The sequence below is a fragment of the Phacochoerus africanus genome, chromosome 3, assembly GCF_016906955.1.
Source record: "Phacochoerus africanus isolate WHEZ1 chromosome 3, ROS_Pafr_v1, whole genome shotgun sequence".
NCBI lineage: Eukaryota > Metazoa > Chordata > Mammalia > Artiodactyla > Suidae > Phacochoerus > Phacochoerus africanus.
Genome location: NC_062546.1, coordinates 78805722 through 78827749, shown reverse-complemented (window position 1 = coordinate 78827749; position 22028 = coordinate 78805722). Strand labels below are relative to the sequence as shown.

Genomic DNA, 22028 nt, shown 5'->3' with positions numbered 1-22028 from the left:
CAAACAATAAGTGCTGGAGAGGGTGTGGAGAAAAAGGAACCCTAGTACACTGTTGGTGGGATTGTAAATTGGTGCAACCACTGTAGAAAACAGTATGGAGATTCCTCAGAAAACTCAAAATTGAACTACCATTAGATCTAGCAATTCGACTCCTGGGCATCTATCCTGAGAAAACCATGACTCGAAAAGACACATGTACTCCAATGTTCATTGCAGTACTATTTTCAATAGCCAAGACCTGGAAACAACGTAAATGTCCATCGACAGAGGAATGGATCAAGAAGATGTGGTACATATACGCAAGGGAATATTACTTAGCCATTAAAAGGAATGGAATACGGCATTTTTAGCAATACGGATGGACCTAGAAATTATCATGCTAAGTGAAGTCAGTCAGACAATGAGACACCAACATCAAATGATTTCACTGACATGTGGAGTCTGAAAAAAGGATACAGTGAACTTCTTTGCAGAACAGATACTGACTCATAGACTTTGAAAAACTTATGGTTTCCAAAAAAGACAGTTTGGGGGTGGGAGGTTGTGCTGGGGCTGTGGCATGGAAATTCTTTAAAACTGGATTGTGATGATCATTGTACAACTAAAAATGTAATAAATTCATTGAGTAATACGAAAAAAATTTAATTCTGTTCGTCAGAATTCTTAAAATTGTAGATAATCTCCAAATAACAAAATGTATAGCTCCTTAAAAAAAAAAAAAAAAAAACAACCAAATATAGAACTACCCTTAGATCTAGCAATCCCGCTCCTGGGCATCTATCCAGATCTAGCAATCCCACTCCTGGGCATCTATCCAGAGAAAAACATAATTCAAAAAATACATCACCCCGATGTTCACTGCAGCACTATTTACAATAGCCAAGACAGTGTAAGCAAGCTAAATATCCATTGACAGAGGAGTAGATAAATATGATGTGATACAGATATACAATGGTATATTATTTGGCCATAAAAAGAGCAAAATAATACCATTTGTACTAACACAGATGGACTTAGAGATTATCATACTAAGTGAAGTGAGTCAGAGAAAGACAAATATCATAGAGCTCTAATAAATGAAATCTAATAAAAAATGATATTAAAGAACTTATTCACAAAACAGAACCAGACTCACAGGTTTCAAAACCAAACTTATGGTTCCCAGAAGGAAAACATTGGGAGAAGGGATAAAATTTGTTATTGGGATTGACATATATACACTTTACTGTAAATGGAATGGAAGACTTACAAGGACCTACTGTATAGCACAATGAAATCTGTTTAATAATCCGTGATGACCTCTATGGAAAAAATATCTGAAAAGGAATGGATATATGTATGCATATAGCTAAATCACTTTGCTGTACACCTGAAACTCACAACATTATAAGTCAACTATACTCCAATAAAATTACAATATAGATGTATATACACACACATATATAATAAGCAAACAAAAAAGACTAGTTCTCAGTGCTTAAAGGTAAAGTAGATCAAATTCCTAACCTCACTTGTAACTGGTAAGACATTGGAAGACATTTTTAATCTTAATTCAGCTCCTTTATAAGGTAAAAAAGTTACACATAAGAAATTGGAGGCATTTGATTTTGAGATGTATATCATTTTAAACTAATTCAGTTTCATATAAGCATAGTATCGGTTGTTTACCTTGAAAAAGAAATCTTTGAGATTAAATACCATTATTCTGGATAGAAAACCTTTCCCTAGCAGGCTTCTCTGTGGTGTAAAATAGATTCATTTCTTTCATATTTCTTGCATACAACTTTTTAGGAATCCATCTACATATTATGTGAAGTGAATTGTTCTTCATTAAAAAGTCTTGTCAGAAAAACTGAGTTGTATGAGCAGTGAATATACATATATATGGTGCATGGTGGCACTGAATGAATCATTATTATGGGGTTTTATTAAGTTTGAGATTCTAGAACAGAATTAAAGTATAACAGATTTGTTTTTCATAAAGGATGTAGCAACTGCTTGGTCTCCAGAGGGACCAAAGAGGAAATGGGAATGAATAAACATAATTTCAGCAGCATCTTGGCAGAGTCTATGGAGGAGGAGACCCAAGAAAATGAAAACAAATATCTTCTTGACTTGACATCAGCTTTGTTCATAACAAACAATCAATCATAATGGTGATGATTATGGTCCCATGTAAGGCATGAGTACCCATAGTGATCTACAAAGAAGAAACCACTTGTAGAAAAAGGAGAGTTCCTTAGAAGATGTTTTAAATGGACAGATCCACAAGAAAATGTAGTCTGTTTTTGTAGTGGGGAAAGATAAATGTGGATATTGGGCTGATTTATTGTTTCTCTGTAGCAATGCAATAATTAATATCCTGGATCCTTGAAGTGGTTTTTCAATAGAGAACACGAAATTATTTCTAAATTCGAGTTTCACATCTCGTTGGTTACTTAGTTACTGTTACCGGAATGATTATATGCCATGAAGTTTAGCTTCCTTATTAATCATACAGCACTCATTATCAAGATAACTTATTTCATGGCAGATAGAATTAAAATTCCTGTTTTACAAAGGCTTTTAAGAATCTTACCTCTTATACTCCAAGAGTAAGTACGGGACATGTGGAAGTTCCTGGGCCAGGGAACCCAAGCCACAGCAGTGACAATCCTGAATCCTTAAATTCCTATTTTTAAAAATTTGTAATTACTTGATGCAATGATTTGACCCAACAATCCCCTGTGCCTCTCTGTGGAGTGCAGCAGGTAACTAAAGCACCATCAATCTGTCAAACCCAGAGAAACTGTTAAAACAACACCCAGGCCCTTTTTTTCTCCCAATTTCAACGTTGGTTACACAACAGCTGTTTGCAGAGATACAGGTGAAAATTATGTAAATACTGCCATATCCCTTTAAAAATGGAATAAATCATTTTCTACATGCAGTGTGTGAATTAGCATATTTATTCTCTAACACCTGCCAAATATATATTTCCCTGTACATGTACAGAGAATAGGGACTGGAGGAGCATAAAGCCTTTCCAGAGTTTTGCATGGTTATAGACAATGTTCTATAGAGTGAAGTGTGTGTGAATTTTTTTCTCACATATATAAAAGAAATGTCAAAAAAACTTGCATATGGTTCAATTTGAGGACTTCATTTGGCATTAGACACAGAGTTTTGACATGGGAGATATTTCTGAAAGAATCTCATCTCTTTTTAGTGGCTGTGAAAAAAACGACTTGGAAATACTAGAAAGCGTCTCATCATTAGTTTACACCTCTAATGAGGCCATGATATAGAAAGAAGGAAAGAAAAAGAACACACATTTATAAGGAGAGTTAGGTGATTTCTTATCTGATGGATTTTTATAACATGGTAAGAAATTAACTCTAACCACCATGCAGTGCTAATATATTCTGAATATATTTAGAGGCAGGTGTTTCATAGATAGTATAGTGAGTTTCCCCCCCCCACATGCTAGAAGTTGAGTATTTTGTGTAGATTATGAGCCCTCTGAGGACAAAAATTCTGTCTTCTATTAAACCGTTATTTTTCTTATCAACTGACCATATTCTGCAAATAGCTTTCTGCGGAATTCTAACTTGGTAAATATGGCAGCACAGAAAGTCTAGGGAAACGTTTTTTGTTTCTTAATGGAAGACACAATTTAAAAATAAAACTTTGTGGGCCAGAATCATGAGAAAATAACTGCATTAATAATAAACCTAATTTTATTACTACTTGCTTATAAAAGTTAATATAAATGGTTTTGAGCATAACTTTTAAGAGAATAGTTTCTTGCTAGCTGGTAATGCTTATTATTCCCAAGATTTCTGGAAATGCAGCCCCTAATTGACAATTTTTTAATATGATTTCTGAGTTATTTTTCTAAAATTACATTTATTTATTTGCCGTTCAGAATATTTAAATGATGAATTTTTTATAGTAGCTTCGTTGAGAAAAAATTCACTCTATTTTCATTTTTTAAAGTTCTATTGATGTATAGTTGATTTACAACGTTTTGATAATTTCTGCTATACAGCAAAGTGAATCAGTTATACATATATAAATTCACTCTTTAAAATACACAATTTGGTAATTTTTAGTATATTTACAAAGTTGGATAACCATCACCACAATCTAATTCCGGAAACTTTTCATCATTTCCAAAAGAAACACTGTGCCATGAGCAGTCATTCCCTATTGAATTATTTTTAATGGAATAAAGTCAACTGAGGTAAATGGAGCTACTCTAAGGTGTAAAATCAGGGAGTGTCACTGATGTATAAAAACTTTGGTTGCAAAGATGGCTCTTTCATAGTCACTGTCATGGTTTAATTTAGAGTGTTGGCTGCCAAATGTCTTGCTGAAAGTGATGATTTACATGTATGCATAAATGGTTTTCTTCTTTTTTTTTTTTGTCTTTTTGCCATTTCTTGTGCTGCTCCCTCGGCATATGGAGGTTCCCAGGCTAGGGGTCCAATCGGAGCTGTACCTGCCAGCCTATGCCAGAGCCACAGCAACGCGGGATCCGAGCTGTGTCTGCGACCTACACCACAGCTCACACCACGCCAGATCATTAACCCACTGAGCAAGGGCAGGGATTGAACCCGCAACCTCATGGTTCCTAGTCTGATTCTTTAACCACTGCGCCACGACGGGAACTCCTTCAATATGTGTTTTTATATTTCTCTATAGGAAAGAGGACTCAGAGAGGCAATCTAACTGGAAGGAAAGGCTACAAACTTTTAAAGCTGACCCTGCATACCCTCTCTTGTCTATTCTGAGTATATCGGGGTTTTTTTGGTTTGTTTTTTTTGCCTGGTTTAGGGGAGGGAGTGTTGGGGTGTTAAGAGTCTTAATCTCTCAGCTTTGCCTAAAAGCGAGTTATTCTCTGTACTTGCTTATTTATTTGAGTAGTTTCATTTTGGCTCATGGAGATCATCGGGGGTCTAAAGCTACTTCAGGAACACTTGTGTTCATGCAGACATCCTTGTCAGGCCACACTGTGTCCTAGAGAAGGACAATTTAGGATTCCTACTGGCTGCTTTTTCCACTCAAGTTTTTGGAAATGCTCACCCTACTTGTTTGGAACCTCTGATTTCCTGATTTTACTAAGTAGTCAGCTTGGACCTCCTGTGTTTCCTACTCTCAGCACCCACTCCCCAGGGTCCCACAGCTGATCCTGATCACTTTGCTTCCAACCAAGGCTGTAACTTGACTGTAATTCCTAGCATCCCCTTCTGGAAATCTACCACACAAGACTAGCAGTCAGAATTTAAGATCTCCCTTCTATGACTCTCACCTCTTTTTGTTTGTGTTTTGGTTTTGTTTTTGATATGATTTAAGAATCACTGATAATTTTATTTCATTCTCTTTTTTGCTTTTTCCCTGAAGTGTGTCATTCCTACCAGTGTTTTTCAATTAGAGGACAAATCCCTTGAAGCTAAGAGCCCTATCTGTGTATATTTCCTTGATTAGCTGTGAGTACAGGCAGCTCTCAGGCTTAAAAAAATGCCTTGGAATAAAGCAAATGGATATTTTTAACTGTTCACTTCCTGATCTTGTATTAGGGTCTGAAGAAAGTGCTTCAGGGTGACTGAGGGACTGAGTCTACACTATTACCTTACTAATCATTTCTTATTTATTTGAATTTTTTTCTGAGAGAGCAACCATAATTGAGGAATATGTTTCCAGCATGCAAAATAAGTTGTATCTTTCCATAAGCAACCTTCTAATTGGGCTCCTGTAGCCATGCAGCTTGCATATGGTACTTAGGAGTCAATTAAAGCACCCCAACAAGCAATTACGGCTTTATTGTTTAATGCAATTTCCACAGCTCATGCTGTGCCACTCAGAAGTTGCCTATATGTCATTCAGCATGTAATAATAAGCACACATTTTATTCAAATGATAGTTTTGAAGAATGGGACCTCCAAATACTGAGCTTTCACATGCTAGGCCTGGCACAGGAAGAGAAAAAAAAAATACAAGGGGAAAACGAAAAGCCTTGGAATATGGCAAGAACTGGCTTTCAATTCCAAATTGACTCATTTGGATAACAGCAAGTGAAAATATCTTCTCGACTATATATAATTGTCACAGAAATGGAATGGCCAGGGCATCCACTGAGAGAATGAGAGAACGTGGAAGAACTGGTAGGTTGAGCTCAGGTGATTGACATCCAAAGGGGAAGGGCCTGGAACTGATCCTTGAGTGGAGAAGTTGGCTTAGTCAGGCCGAGGTGACACTAGTATCCATGCCTGAGAAATGCCGTGCTAGGAAGCCTCCTTCTCTGTTTGCACTTAAGCTGCCAGGGCTCCTGGCCCTGCCCCACCCCAGTGCTGGCTACCTGGGGAAAGGATTGGAGCAGTCTCTCCCACTCCTCTGTGGCCAGTGTAATTGGGCAAACAAGCCAGGAAGACTATTCCATGCAGCATCTGAGAGCCTGTGTTGATGTGCACCCCAACCCTGGCAGCTCTTGGCTCATGAAGTGGACTGTGAGAGTGGTTCATGGCTGTTGTCACTCAGAGTGGACAGTTCAGAGCAGGATGAAAAAGACATACTTGCTGTGAAAGAGCGCTTAGACTCGACCTTCTGTTCCAGGACATAGAACTTCCTATTCCTTCCAGCTCTTCTCATCCGTTCTCAATTTCAGTAATTCTCTAAAGAAATTGTCCCTTTCTTCACTCATGAAGCCAACAATTAAAGTGTTAACAGTTGGATGGGGGAAAGTGGCTTTGCATTTCACATGGCTCAGACTGACCCAAATCTCAGTATGTCATTAGGATGCACTTTTTTTGGTCTTCTTAGGGCTATACCTATGGCATATGGAGGTTCCCAGGCTAGGGATCAAATTGGAGCTGTAGGTGCTGGCCTATGCCACAGCCATAGCAACATCAGATCTGAGCTGTGTCTGTGACCTCACCATAGCTCACAGCAATGCTGGATCCTTAACCCATTGAGCGAGGACAGAGGTAGAACATCCTGTGTCCTCCTGGATGCTAGTCAGATTCTTTTCCACTGAGTTATGGTGGGAACTCCCTAGAAAGCACTTTTGTTTAAGATAGATGGACATTCTTATAGATTGTTCATCTTGAATGAGAAATATTTCTACCTGTCCACTTGTTTTCCCTAAGAGTACCTAACAGAATGTGGAGAGAGTAGTTATAACAGTTGTCTGGGTGGCTAAGGGAAGCCAGGCAGGGTGTTTGAAAAATGAAATAATTAAACAGAACCAAACCAACCTGGTGTGAGAGCAGGGACTGGGAAAGTTATGGTTAAACCTGATTGTGTTAACTCTGTTTTTCTTCTTGTTATTGGAAGTAGATGAGGTAAGCTTGGTTCTCATTCCAGTGAATGAAGCTCTGAGTGCATCAGAGCAGGAAAACATACCTTTGTTCTGTGGTGTAGGCTGGCTGAGCCCCCCTCCCCCCGCTTAAAATGCCCAAGTCCTAATCCCCAGAACCTGTGACTACCTTACATTACATGGCAAAAGGGATCTTGCAGATGTGACTGATTATGGGACTTGAGGTGGAGCGAGGTTGCTGGATTACCCAGGTGGGTCCAATATGATCACAACAGACCTTATAGGAGGGAAGTGGGAAGCACTTTGATGACGAAAGCAGAGACAGATGTGATAATGCCATATTCTTGGCTTTGAAGGCTGAGGAAGGGGCTGGGAGAGAAAAAATAGACAGCCACTGAAGCTGGAAATGGCAATGTACCTGATTATTCCTAGAGCCTCTGTATAAAAAAAAAAAAAAAACAACCCTACTGACATCGTAATTTTAGCCTGGGCAACTGATTTCGGACTTCTGACTCCTAGAATTGTAAGAAAAAATTCTGTTCTTTTAAGCTGTTAAATATTTGGAAATTTGTTACATTGGCAACAGAAGAACAATAACACCCTGGAAACATAGTGATACACACACACACACACACACACACACATCTCATAGGTCTTTTCTTAAACTAAGGGACCAATGATGTTGGGCTATCCAGTAGAGCACCTAAGTCCTTTAGCACCTGGCACCCTCCTCTCCCAAAGATGCATTGCCCAATGACCCCTGCCTCCTTCTTCATGGTGGGGCTTCAGAGAATCTCTCTATGATTTTGGGGCACCTTAATGTGTGTCCTTCGTTATTAGGAGAGACATCCGTACCCTGGCCAGTCACAGGCTGGGCTGTCCAGGGCATTAGTACCTAGTGGTAAAGCTTGTATATGGCAGGCTTCATATTTTTTCAGTGCTTTTTAATGTGGATCCTTAGTCCAATCAGATTCCTCTCTCGGCATCCTATCATGTATGGCTTCAGGGAAAGGGAGAGGATCAAGCCACTCCAGGAGGGTGATGGATGCTATGCAGGGGAAGTGTCTGTAAAACAGGAAGAATAAAAAGCTCTCCTCTTCTTGCTAGGATGGGTGATTGGTGGAAAAAGAGAAAAATGTGGGGGAGGGTAAGTGGAGCAGAAGGGACATGTGTTACAGTTTTTCCCTGACTCGGGGCTGATATTTTAGAGATGGAGAATTTGGCTAGGGAAACAGAAGAAAGCTGAAGTTTTTCTGATCCATGTCCTGTCTGAGACTCTTAGAAGAGATGCCCTACAGGAGCACTTCTCCAGCAGGAGGGCCTTAATGTCTCCTCAAATACTTCCTGAGTTTTCTGTGCTAAAGATTCTTCAGCAGTGCCCACATACCCAAGGAAGGTATGGTAGCTGCTGATGCCAGCAAGCTTCACAGGAGAATCTGCCCTGACTCTCCCATGACACGGATCACAGGGCCCTAGCAGGTACCCAGCTGTGCTGAGGCCTCATAAGCTTAGAGGACAGTGTCCTTGATCATCCTTAGAGGGAGTCAATCATGAGTCTTTCAACCTAAGATGAGACTTTAGTGGTGGATGTCACCAGGGCAAGCAGCCACCCAGTGGATGGGGGCCACACCTATTGCAGATGCTGGCAAAGACCCAGAGTGTTTATGAAGGACCTTCTTGCAGATCTGAGACCCCTGCTTGGGTGCCCCAGGCACCTGGCTACTATCCTGGAGGGGCCTAGTTAGACCTGCTGTATAAGGATATCTACTCACTATACCGTGACAACCTATATGGCAAAAGAATCTGAAAAAGAATGGATATGTGTATAACTGAAACACCTTGCAGAAATTAACACAACATTGTCAATCAACTATTCTTCAATAAAATATTTTAAAAATGAGAAGACAGGGAGTTCCCACTGTGGCTCAGTAGATTAAGAACCCCACATGATGTCAATGAGGATGTGGGTTTGATCCCTGGCCCCACTCAGGGTGTTAAGGATCCAGCATTGCTATGGCTGTGGTGTAGGCTGGCAGCTGCAGCTCTGATTCAACCCCTAGCCTGGGAACTTCCATTTTCTGCAGGTGCAGCCCTTTAAAGAAGAAAAAATAAACTGCATGTTGAGCTGAAAATAATTATTTTAACTAGGAAGGAAAAGAAGTAAAATGTCTCAAACCGTAATAGCTTTAATTGGCCTTTGTACCTTTCCTGATTACCAGGAAGGGAGCACTTAGGAAAGATTGCATCTTTCTTAATGAAGTGATTGGAGTGGAGTGCAGGTCTGCCCTTAGACTCAGCAAGAGGTGACCTGCCTTGGCCTCCATGCCTTAGGGGGTCCTTCTCTGGCCCCCTTCCAGCCTGTTCCTTTGCAAATATGAGGACCCCTCACTGGGGCCCCTGCTCCCCCATTCATCATCCTCTTATATAATTCTTCCCAGTTGTCTGGAGCTTGGAGTTCCCTACCCTAACTGCTCTTCAAGAAGTTAACAGGGCGTCTTCTTTGAATCTTACCTCTGGGGAAAGCTTACACTACCTCTGTGTGCACCCCAGGCCTGAAAGGTGGATGGGGTGGCCAGTTTATGAACTGAGCTCTGGGGCATTGGCTGTTGGGCCCACTCACAAGTGCAAAAAGACCCCTCTGGTTGTAGAATACAGCTGGGAGGGAGATGAGAAGAGGGCTGGCCTAAGACCCTGGCCTGGGCCCACAATCCCTGTGCTGTCACATTCCAGCTGGAACCTCCAAGTCATCCCAGAATTTTTCTTAGATTCTGATATTTCAAGTCATATAGACATGTATGTTCATATAGACATGTATGTTAAGTAGAATTAAAGTCATCTATTACAAGTTTGTGACTTTCGGTTATAACTTCTACCTCTTTAGACTTGTGGTTTGTGACCTCCTCTTGTATTACAACACTAGACTTTCCATGTGCTAGGGGCAACCTGGCATTGCACCATTAAATCAGTGATCTCACTACACAGACATGGAACATGTCATTACAAGTGTAATGAGCATTATCAAGGGAGAGGTAAATGGTCTTAGAAAGTGTTCATTGGTTGCAAACCCGGTTAGTGTCCATGAGGACTCACTCAGTGAATTAGAGATCTGGCATTGCAGTGAGCTGTGGTGTAGGTCACAGATGTGGCTGAGATCCCACATTGCTGTGGTGTAGGCCAGCAACTGCAGCCCCCAATTTGACCCCTAGCCTGTGAACTTCCATATGCCATGGGTGCGGCCCCAGAAAAACAAAAACAAAGCAAAACAAAAAAAGAAGGTGCATAGCAAGGGAAGGAAGCCAGCCTGTCATATTGTGTGTTCCTTTTATACAGGCATAATAAAGTGTGACAAGCCCCTGGCTAGGTTCGTGTCTGCACTGGGTGCATCCTATTCACCCTTTGTATGTCCCCTCTGTCCTGGAAAGCTCCTGACTGCTCAGTGCCTAAGTCTCCAGAGCCAGGCTCTTGTAGAACCTAGGGTGGAGTGAAATTTTATTTCCATGTTTCTTTTATCTGTACATCCCAGGCCACTAGTGCAGGGTCTGCCATGTAGAACACGTTGCCTGTGGTCCTAGCTGAGCATTGGCTGCCCACCCTCCCCGCTCCTATCCTTGATGTGCTAACACCTTGAGCTCTGTCCCTGAACTGAAGCAGTTCACGATTGCAGGACAGCAAGCTAGTAGAGCCCTTCTATTTGTCTAGCATGTCACCCTCATTTCCTGGAAATCATGACCTCTTGAAAGCAATTCTTCGTATCCTTTCTTATCAGCTATTAGAGTTGAACTTGTGTTGGGGCGACTTCAGGAAAGTAATGTGGATGGCCTTGGTGAACTGATGAACGTGAACTGATCTGAAGTAGCGAGCTTCAATGCTTACTTTGTCTTTCCAGGTAGAACATTATCACTTCTCATCATAAGGTCAGCAACCCCTATCCTCTTCATATTATAATTGAAAAGAAGACCAACTTATCATGGCATGTCTGACTCTCAGAGTCTAGAGGTGATAAGGGGCAGAAAGACTAGCCATTTAGTATTAGTTAATAATCTGCTGATTTCAGTCATCATTAAAGTCTAGGAAAGCTGCCTAACCAGCCCACATTAATAGCCATTGTCTTCAAAAAATTAGCTGTGAGATGAATGGAGAATTTATATAGGTCCTTGCTTTATTTCTTTTCCAAATTCTTAGATAATTTTACATTTCCTGCCAGGCCAATCCTTTTCATGCTGCTAGAATTGAAAAGAATCACATAATAGGGGAAAGCAATTAGTAACTCTTTTCCCCATTTTGGTGGCTTCTTCTCAAGGCTCAGGCTGTGTCATGATTAAGAGAGAGATAAAGCTGAACTCAAGTCTATGTGTTTTGTATACTGCTAAACACTTTGAATAGAAAAATGTGACCTCAGGCACCACAGAGACCTTTGGAGGATTTCAACCACCTGCTTTCCTGTCATTCCTTAAGGAGAATACCCAGCTGTTCCAGGCAGCTATTCTGAGAGCTTTCTGTCCAAAGCTTAAGAGAGCTCAATTTCAAACAACACACAGCCAGATTGTTCTGCAGCTATTTGAGCTAATTTTACCTGAGAGTACAATTTTCCTCCAGTAAAGACAGCAATACTTCAAGTTTAATAAATAAAATATAATTAAGCATTGAATTTTCCTTCTTCGTCAATGATTCATTCTAGGTAGAACTAACTATATAACAGGAATGGTCTGTAGTAAATGCCTCTTCCTTGCCTGATGGAAAGACCTTTCCCGCTAGGATATTACAGTACTTTAAATACTGAAAAGCACCAAAAAGGAAATCTTTTCTCCTGATTGTGACCTGCAAGTGATGTGCTTTGATCCAAAAGACCCAGAGTTCAACTAAATAGCAGATATCTGACAGGTAAATTCTCTGTAATGCCTTATTTTTCTCCTGCTTGCCCCTTACACTCCTTTCTATTCAAGATGGAAGTACTTACTTTTCTCTTATATACCAGGATTTCCCCACTGGTTACTGCCATTAGGAAAACTGCAATATTGTACTACTATTTTCTGTCTACCTGTCTGTCACTGCTGCTACTATAGTCTCCTGAAAGCTATATTATTTCTCTGTACATGTACATCTGCTTACACTCACATGCAATGCTTTTTATAATTATTTATAGTTCCTTATATATATTTTGTGACCAAGCGAACGGTTGGTTGGATGAATAAATGGGTCAGTTTCAATAAGGTCTATTAGGGCAGAAATGTAGTAAATATCCATGTGCATTAGCTGTCTAGTGTCTAGACCACCAGGAAGGTAGAGAAAGTTAACTTAAGAAGGTTTATTCTTGATGCCAGAGCATAAGCTATTTTTTAAATTTTATCGAAGTATAGTTGACTTACAATGTTGTGTTAATTTCAGGGGACAGCAAAGTGAATCAGTTATACATATTCTTCTTCAGATTCTTTTCCTATATAGGTTATTACAGAATATGGAGTATAGTTCCCTGTGCTATACAATAGGTTCTTGTTAGTTGTATATTTTATGTATACCAGCATATATATGTTAATCCCAAACTCCTAATTCATCCCTCCCGACCACATTTCCCCTTGGGTAACCATAAGTTTGATGTTGAAATCTATGAGTCTGTTTCTGTTTTGTAAATAAATTATTTTGCATCCTTTTTATTAGATTCCTCATATGAGTGATATCATATGATATTTGTCTTTCTCTGTTTGACTTAATTTATTATAATAATCTCTAGGTCCATCCACATTGCTGAAAATGTCATTATTTTGTTCTTTTTATGGCTGAATAGTATTTCATTGTATATATGTACCACATTTTTGTCTATTCTTCTGTCAATGGACATTTAGGTTGCTTCCATGTCTTTGCTATTATAAATAGCACTGCAATGAATATTTTAGGATTATGGTTTTCTCCAGATATACATGCCCAGGAGTTGGATTGCTGGGTCAAATGGTAACTCTATTTTTAGTTTTTTCAGGAACCTCCATACTGTTTTCCATAGTGCTTGTACCAATTTACATTCCCACCAACAGTGTAGGAGGGTTCCCTTTTTCTACACTGTCTCCAGCATTTATTGTTGCAGACATTTTGATGATGGCCATTATGACTGGTGTGAGGTAATACCTTTTGTAGTATTGATTTGCATATCTCTAATAGTGATGGTGGGCAACTTTTCATGTGTTTTTTGGCCATCTGTATGTCTTCTTTGGAGAAATGTCTGTTTAGAACTTATGACCATTTTTTGATTGGGTTGTTTGTCTTCTTGATATTGTGCTGCTTGAAATGTTTGTATATTTTGGAGATTAATCCCTAGTCAGTTGCTTCATTTGCAAATATTTTCTCCCCTTCTATGGGTTGTCTTTTTGTTTTGGTTATGATTTCCTTTGCTGTGCAAAAACTTTTAAGTTTGATTAGGTCCCATTTGTTTACTTTTGTTCTATTCTAGGAGGTGGATCCAAAATGATAACGCTGAGATTTATGTCAAAGTGTTCTGCCTATATTTTCTAAGAGTTTATAATATCTGGCCTTAAGTTTAGGCCTTTAATCTATTTTGAATTGTGTTTGTCTGTTTATTTTGTGTGTATGGTATTAGGGAGTATTCTAATTTCATTCTTTTACATGTGGCTATCCACTTTTCCCAGCACCATGTATTGAAGAGACCAGCTTTTCTCCATTGTATATTCTTGCTCCTTTGTCATAGATTAGTTGACAATAGATGTGTGGATTTATCTCTGGGCTGTCTCTCCTGTTCCACTGATACACATTTCTGTTTGTGTGTGTGTGTGTGTGTGTGTGTGTGCACCATTACCATACTGTTTCAATAATTGTAGCTTTGTAGTATAGGCTGAAGTCAGGAAGCCTCATTCTTCCAGTTGTGTTTTTCTTTTTCAAGATTGCTTTGTCCATTCAGGATCTTTTTTGTTTCTATACATATTTAACAATGTTTTGGGAGGTCCTGTCATGAATCTGACTAGTATCCATGAGGATGCAGGTTTGATCCCTGGCCTCACTCAGTGGGTTAAGGATCTGGCATTGCCATGAGCTGTGGTGTAGGTCACAGATATGGCTCAGATCTGGTGATGCTATGGCTGTGGTGTAGGCTGGCAGTTACAACTCTAATTGGACCCCTAGCCTGGGAACCTCCATATATGGTAAGTGCAAACCTTAAAAAAAAAAAAAAAAGAAAAAAGAAAAAGAACAAAAAAAGAAAAGTTTTGTTCTAGTTCTATGAAAAATTCCATTTGAAATTTGATAGGGATTGTATTGAATCTATATTGAATCTATAAATTGCCTTGATTAGTATAGTCTTTTTAACATTTTAAGAATATTTATTCTTCCAATCTAAAAACATGGTATATCTTTCCATCTGTTTGTGTCATGTTCAGTTTCTTTCATCAGCATCTTATAGTTTTCAGAGCACAGGTCTTTTTCCTCTTTATGTGGGTTTATTTCTAGGTATTTTATTCTTTTTAATGTGATGGTAGATGGGATTGTTTCTGCCTTATGTTTAGTAATTAAGCTCAAATAGTTCTAATGGCTCTAAAAGCTTTGCTATATGACTCTGAGTATTACTTAGATGTTAAAATTCTTATAAATTCAGCATAGGCACAGAGGAACATGACAGCTGTTTCTGTTGTATAGGACCACACCCAGCAAGTGAGGTATAAATATGGCCAACACTCTTTTGTGTAAATATTCACTCTTTTCTCATTAAACTCTTTAAGTGATGAGGATTTTTATTTTCGTGCTTCTGGAAAGAATTCCCAGTAAAGGTTAGATTTCAGTTACTATTCCTGGAGTTACTATCTTATATTATTTTTATAGACACTAAGTAGAATGCTCCAAGTGTCACTTGGAAATGTAACAATATCCTTGGCAGGGCCATGCAGTCTTTAGAAGAGGCTACTGACTTCAACATTATAATTTAAGGGAGGTTCTGATCACATTTCTTAGGGGTCAAGAAGGTTTGAGAGGATTTGGAAAATTCTTCCTGAACCAAGACAAGTGATGGTGGGATCTTCTTTCAAGCCATGTGTTACATTTCATTTCTGAAAGCCTTCCTCATAATAAAAGATAACTCTCCAGGCAGATGTACCAAGTGCTTATTAGTTCTGTACTAAGTAATTCATTTGCCTTAATATATCCTATGATGTAGGTATTATAATTCCCATTGTATAGATGAGTTAAATGTCTTAGGAGAGTTTACACAATTTGCCCAAGATAACTAAAAAGACTGGAAGTCATTCTTAGTTCTCTTAGACACCAAGACCCACAATTTGGTAAATTCACTCTACCTACTACCTCAGACTTGATCCTCAAAAGAAATTATCTGACTTAAGGAGTCTATACACATTTAACATTGGTCACAGAACTATGTTTTAGGTTAAAAATAACATTTAAAAATATCCTTTGCCCATGAGTTGCCCAATGGAAGGGATCTCTGAATTGGGTTTTACCTCTAGCTGCTAGTTATCTCCGCTTTCTCTAAATGTCTCCTCTTTTCATTTCCTTTGTGTATGTGTCTACTCTTTTTCCTTTGTTGAATTTCCAGTCCTGCATATTATTCACTTGCTGTTCCTTCATTTTTTGCCTATCCTCTAGGCTAGTTCAGTACCCAGCCATTCAATAAATGTTTATTGAATGATTCCTTTTTGACTACAACAGTCCCAAGAAGGAAATTGTTTTATTTATCTGGTTTATGTTTTTGTTTCTAGTGCTTTTTTTCATAATTGAAAATAAATTAGAACCTTAAACAACGAAATTTGAAAACTATGATACCTGTGCTATATTGATCATTGCAGGCTTTGTCGTGTGTCAGTTGCCACTCACTCTTGAGTTAATTGATTATTAGTAATAACCTAGAGTGGTGGTCTTGAGAATAATATGGATCAAATTTCATGGGACAACTTTTAATGTATTCTTTAGCCCTTAGAATCATGCAATGTCTCCATTAGACTGCAGCATCAGTTTATCCAAGAGTGATGGATCTGATTTGTTCTGTATAATCCTGTTAATGCAGTGAATGTATTGAGGGCATATCTAATATATTGGCTGACATACTGTGATTTTAAGTGTAGTACAGAATCAGGTGAAAATTCACCCAGATTTCTCATCACCTTTATCCTTCAGATTCTGAGGATAGCCAAGGAAGAAATGAGGTATGTCAAGCAAGAGTGTGTGCATGGATACTTGCTAAAGCTATCAGCCTATTTAATTTAAAACAAAATTTAAAATTAGTTGATTGGAAGATGCAATATTGTTAAGATGCCATATGTGTCAATTAATCTATACATTCAACACAATCCCAATCAAAACTCAAATAAGCTATTTTATAGCTATGATTCTAAAATCTATATGGAAAGCAAAAGACTTAAAGTAACCAAAATAATACTGACTAAGAAGAACAAAGTTGGAGGACCCATGATACTCAATTTCAAGACTATATATAAAGCTGCATTAATTAAGATAGCAGGGTATTGTCAAAAGAATGGGTGCATAAATCAATGCAACAGAAAACAGAACCCAGAAGTAGATACTGCAAATACAGTCAATTGATATTTCACAAGAAGCAAAGATTGATAATTCCATGGGGGTAAAGATAGTCTTTTCATTTGTTTTCCTTCAAGTTTTACTGAGATGTATTTGATACACAGTGCTATATAAGTCCAAGGGGTACACCATAATCATTTGACTTACATTTTGACTTACCTACATTGTAATAATATAACAATGAATTTATTGACTGTCTATCACTAAAAGACACAAAATTAAAGAAATAGAAAAAGTTTATTCTTGTGAGGTGGACTCTTAGGACTTACTCTCTTAATAACTTTCATAGATAACATACATCAGTGTTAATTATACTTACCATGTTTTACATTAAAACTGTAGTACTTATATTGGAAGTTTGTACCTTTTGACTGCTTTCATCCAATTCCTCTCCCCTTATCCCCACTTTGGGTATCCATAATTCTGATCTCTTTTTCTAAAAAAAAATTGTATACACATACACACACACACACACACACCACACACATATGGGATAATAATAATAATATCCTTGGTTTGGCCATTGGTGAGCATGACACACGATTTTGAGTTTTCTCACAACCCTTTGTTATACGTGCTCTTATTATACTCATTTTAAAGAGGAGACTAAAGAATTAAGAATTTAAATATCTCAGTTCACATAATTCCCAGATGTTTGGAGTTGGAATTTGCTTTCCTTCCACTTGACAACAGTGTCTGTGAATTCTCTCATATGCTATAGTTATTCTTTCTTAGTTTCTTATGCAAAATAGGTCATTTTAGACATTCATAAATCCAGTGTATTACAAATTTCACAGTCTGTATAGCTTAAAAATATCATTGAATGTTTATCATACCTTTCAAATTTTAAACTTATTCCAATGAAATTATAGAAAGTGAACATTTTAAAATAATTTATTATCTTCAGAAAAAATTCTTCATTTGTATATTCATAGAGGTTTTAGTTTTCAAATAACAATGCTTGTTGAAACATTTAAAATTTTAAAACATTTAAAATTCCTCTTCATGTTATTCCGTGCATTGTAATCTTGGAAAAAAAACTAACTTGGCTCAGTAAAAGTCCCCCAAATTGACTCGAAATTAGTTATCTACACATGGAATTCAAATAACATTTACTTGTACCCTACTTAAAAAAGTATCTTGTTGTATTCATCATTAATGGCTGTAATATTCCCAACAAAGAAAATGCAGGTGATGTTGGCTTGATGTGCAATAGATTTTGTTCATAGGATGTGGATAAAAACAAAAAGTATTCAAAAAAATGAATGGTCCCACCTGCCACAGAGCAGATGTACAAAATGGGAAATATTGTATTGGCATCCATTGTCATAGTAGCTAATTCTTGGTCCTAAAGCTTTGGATATATTTGGCTTTTACAAGTTCATAAATAATAAATATGTAAATAAATAAGTAGATTGGGATGGGTGTATGGATGGTATTCAGATTGACTTGTTCTGTGTTGTGCTTAGAATGAAGGAATTCAGAATATAAGAGAAATGGACAACTGAAAGCCCCTATGTACACTTTCCTTGTTTATATAAACAGTTCTTAACAACAATGATCCTAAGCTGTGGTCTCTTAATTCCTTAAAAATTGGTAGATCTTAAAGAACTGTAATAAAAATGATCCATCATCTCTAGGATGATGAATTGAGCAAAATATCCATTTACACATACCATGTCCAAAGGCATCATGCCAAATGTTGGTGGTAAGCGGACAGGCTGGATCAGAATGACCTTGAATACTTAAACAAAAATGTAGGTGGAATTCTCCTTCAGAGATGCTGATGTAGTAGGTCTGAAATTATGCCTTCTCTATATTATCATAGACATCCCTGGTTAGAAATTAGTTTAGAAGTGTAATTTTCAATGGTGGTGACATTTGACAGTTTGTGGGGTCATTTTGGGTTTTCAAATGTGGGAGGGCATGTGTGCTATTGGCATCTAATGGGTCAAGGCCAGGAACGCTGCTAAATATCTTACAATGCACAAAACACACTCCTGTACCCACAAAATGTAGTAAGCCAATCTAAAATGTCAGTAGTACCAAGGTTGAGACATGCTGGTCTAGAAAATAAGGATATATCCTTCAAGTCCTTAATTAGAATGAATAAAATATGCATGAATATATCATTCATTCATAATTGAATAAAATAAATGGTATTAGCCCAAAGAATCAAATAAAAAATGAAGCAAAATCTCATAAATGTTTTACTTTGAGATTATTAGTTCATGGTATGACTAGAGACATCCTAGCTGAAAAAGTATTTGAGAAATATTGAAGAGTTATCTATGATTGGTAGAATATCTGTAACAGGATTATCTGGATAGATTGTGCCTGTACTTGAAAAAAAAATGCTTTGAATTTTTAACTGATCCTGAAATGTTAGGGAAAAACATTTACTTACAGAGAGCAGAATTTTTTTTTTTAATACTGATTGTCAAGAGAAAGTAGGACCACTTCTATAAGTGCCATTTAAACAAACAAAAATCATATCTAGGAAAAATTCAGATGGTTTTTGATGGCTTTGTCCTTTTTTTGTTCTCATATTACTCTTTTGCAGATTCCCTTTTCTAGTTTTATATCATCCCTAGAGGTCAAATACTCACAAGCAGGAATACAATAAATGACTGAATGTTATTTTGGTTGCTGTCAATGCAAGGTTTGGATTAATAATGAAACCAATTAAATTTTCAAATACCTCCACTGGCAACAATACACATTTAATTTCCAGAGAGAAATAAGGTTAGCTGTGTTGAACACCTTTTGCAATCACAGTGATAACCAAATTTTTTCTAACATTGGGGAATTCTGCTATTTTGTCCAAGAACCAGCAGCAGACTGATTTAATTAAAATAGTAACAAAAGAATCCATGTTTTTTAGCTGTCTCATGCATCTCTGATAATAACCAGTCGGCAGAAATGACAGAGTGCCTCAAGAAGACAAATGGTATGCCTCCCCTTGCACAAGAATGTACAGTCCCGTGTCATGATGACTGCACCTTCACTGCGTGGTCCAAGTTTACGCCCTGCTCCAGAAATTGTGAAACAACTCGAAGTAGACGGCGACAGCTCACAGGTAGGGTGTGCCTTTTACTCTTTAGTTTCAGACAACTGATACTCTCTTGAACCCATCAAGGAGAAGGTAAATTCCAGAAGAATAGGAAACTGTTTCTGGTATCTCCCTCTCCCCACTCAGCCCCTGCCATCATATATCCCCAGTGCTTATGCTTGGCACATAGTATGTACTCAGTTAATACTTGTGAAACCAGTGAAAGATGTGAACCATTCTATAGCTATGAAGTTCCTCTCGTATAGCTTTATAATCTTTGTAGTCATAAATGGCAATATCCACCACTTTCCTTGGAGTAGCTAGTAACAAGGTTTCTGCTGTTTTTCATGCCATGATCTCAGCAAGCTTGAAAGTAGTCCCACGTTTGTTCAGAACATTAAAGGCAGATCTCACCTATATAATCGTCTTTTGCCATTACCTTATAAATAACTAGATATTTTAGAATTTTAGTCATGGAAAGAAAAAATCAAATTACATAATAGATTCTGCTTTGTTGTATATATTAATTATAAGTTCTATCTACATCCTTGAAGTTTAATGGAGATTAAAACAAAGAATAGTTTAATCAAGGCCCTAGAGCAGTTTTTTGCCAATAATATACAAGTAATTGATGTAGTAATATACCTTCTTGTCTACATAACTATGCCAGAACTTCTCTTCATTGTATTTTTCTCATGTACGCAGAAAACTAAATTCAGGGAATGAGGAACTAAAGGGAAAATTCCAAAATAATAATTGGGATAAGAAAATTTGTGTTAATGTTGAAGAATTAAGCAGAGATGACCATTGTGCTCATAAGCAATTCAAGTGCTAATTCTCTTGGTTTCAAGAATCCTTTTGTTTGAATTCCTTTAACAAAATTTCTGAAACACAAACTATGAGCCAGCCCATTCATAAGTACAGGTGAAACATATAATCATAAGCAGAAACATCAAATAAGATATACTATATTTTGATCTCTCTTCTATAAAAATTTGTTCTTATATAATTTCATGCAACATTGCTTACATTTCTAAGAAACAAATTTCTTATAGAGCAACAATATAATAGGATAGAATATATAGGATAGGAATAATTCCAAGTTCAGGGGCAATGTAATAGAAATTGGTTTGTGTTTTCCTGGGTAATGCTTCAGAAGTCATTATCCTAGCAACTCTCTGTAGCAGTGAGAGGAGAGAGAATTTCCTAAGGGAAATTTTTCTTTCCCTAAAGGGGAAAAGAAAGTTTTTAACTAGTGGCCAATTGTTTTCTTTTTCTTTTCTTTCTTTCTTTTTTTTTTTTTTTTTTTGAGTTTTGGCAATGATACTTTGTACCTGCAAACTGAAAATGAAAAATATTGAAAATCCTAGGATAGATATTTATTCATTTTACAACCAGTGCAGTTTGTGTTATTAATTATCAAAACCTTAATGAATTTGACTTTTACTTAACATACGCTTTTAATGTAAATACTGAAGAACTCTTACACCTTTTTATGCAAACTCTATCCCAAGAATTACTCAGATTGAAAAACTAGTTCTCTTTTAAATTATTAGCTACTATGCTTTTGCCTACCTAATTGATCTCTGTATGTCTTAGTATCCAGATGACAACTGGCCAGTTTCATGAAATACGAGTTGTTTAAAAAAGAATCAGTCAAATGAATTACTTAGTACTGTTAACTGAAAAAAAAATCACAATGTGAACATTGTGACTTATGGTTTATCCAGGGTCTTACTGAGGGCATAGCCCTGGAAACAGCCTCTCAGATAGCTCTGAGGAACTGCTCCAAAGAAGTAGGGGGAAGCCTAGTTTATGTGATTTTTTTGTCCTTAGGAATACATGCAGTTAGCACACATCTTGTTGAAAACTTACTGCTAGTTACATAGAACAGAAATCCCAAGTTAATGATCATATTGCTTTTTCTATATATATGAAGATGTAAGAAATAGGGTTTATTAAAATGGTTCCTGAAATGCATCTATCTAAGTATCTGTTTGTCTGAAGCACAGGATATCCTGTTACTATCTTTAATTTCTTCTGTCCAAAGCACTGAGTTTACTGTCAGTCAGCAACTACAATAGGTTAATCTTCGTAGAGTTGGATGAAGAGCATCTTTCCTCTTCCCATGTTTGA

At 37.4% G+C, this 22028-nt stretch overlaps 1 protein-coding gene across 1 annotated transcript in view; it reads left to right on the top strand.

The window, feature by feature from the left end:
* The window catches only part of THSD7B (thrombospondin type 1 domain containing 7B), an 832155-nt gene that overhangs the window by 527067 nt on the left and 283060 nt on the right, over positions 1-22028 (top strand). Inside the window, exon 12 of the mRNA XM_047772023.1 lies at positions 19725-19919. Coding sequence (XP_047627979.1) covers positions 19725-19919 — 195 coding nt within the window. The remainder of the gene's footprint in view (positions 1-19724; positions 19920-22028) is intronic.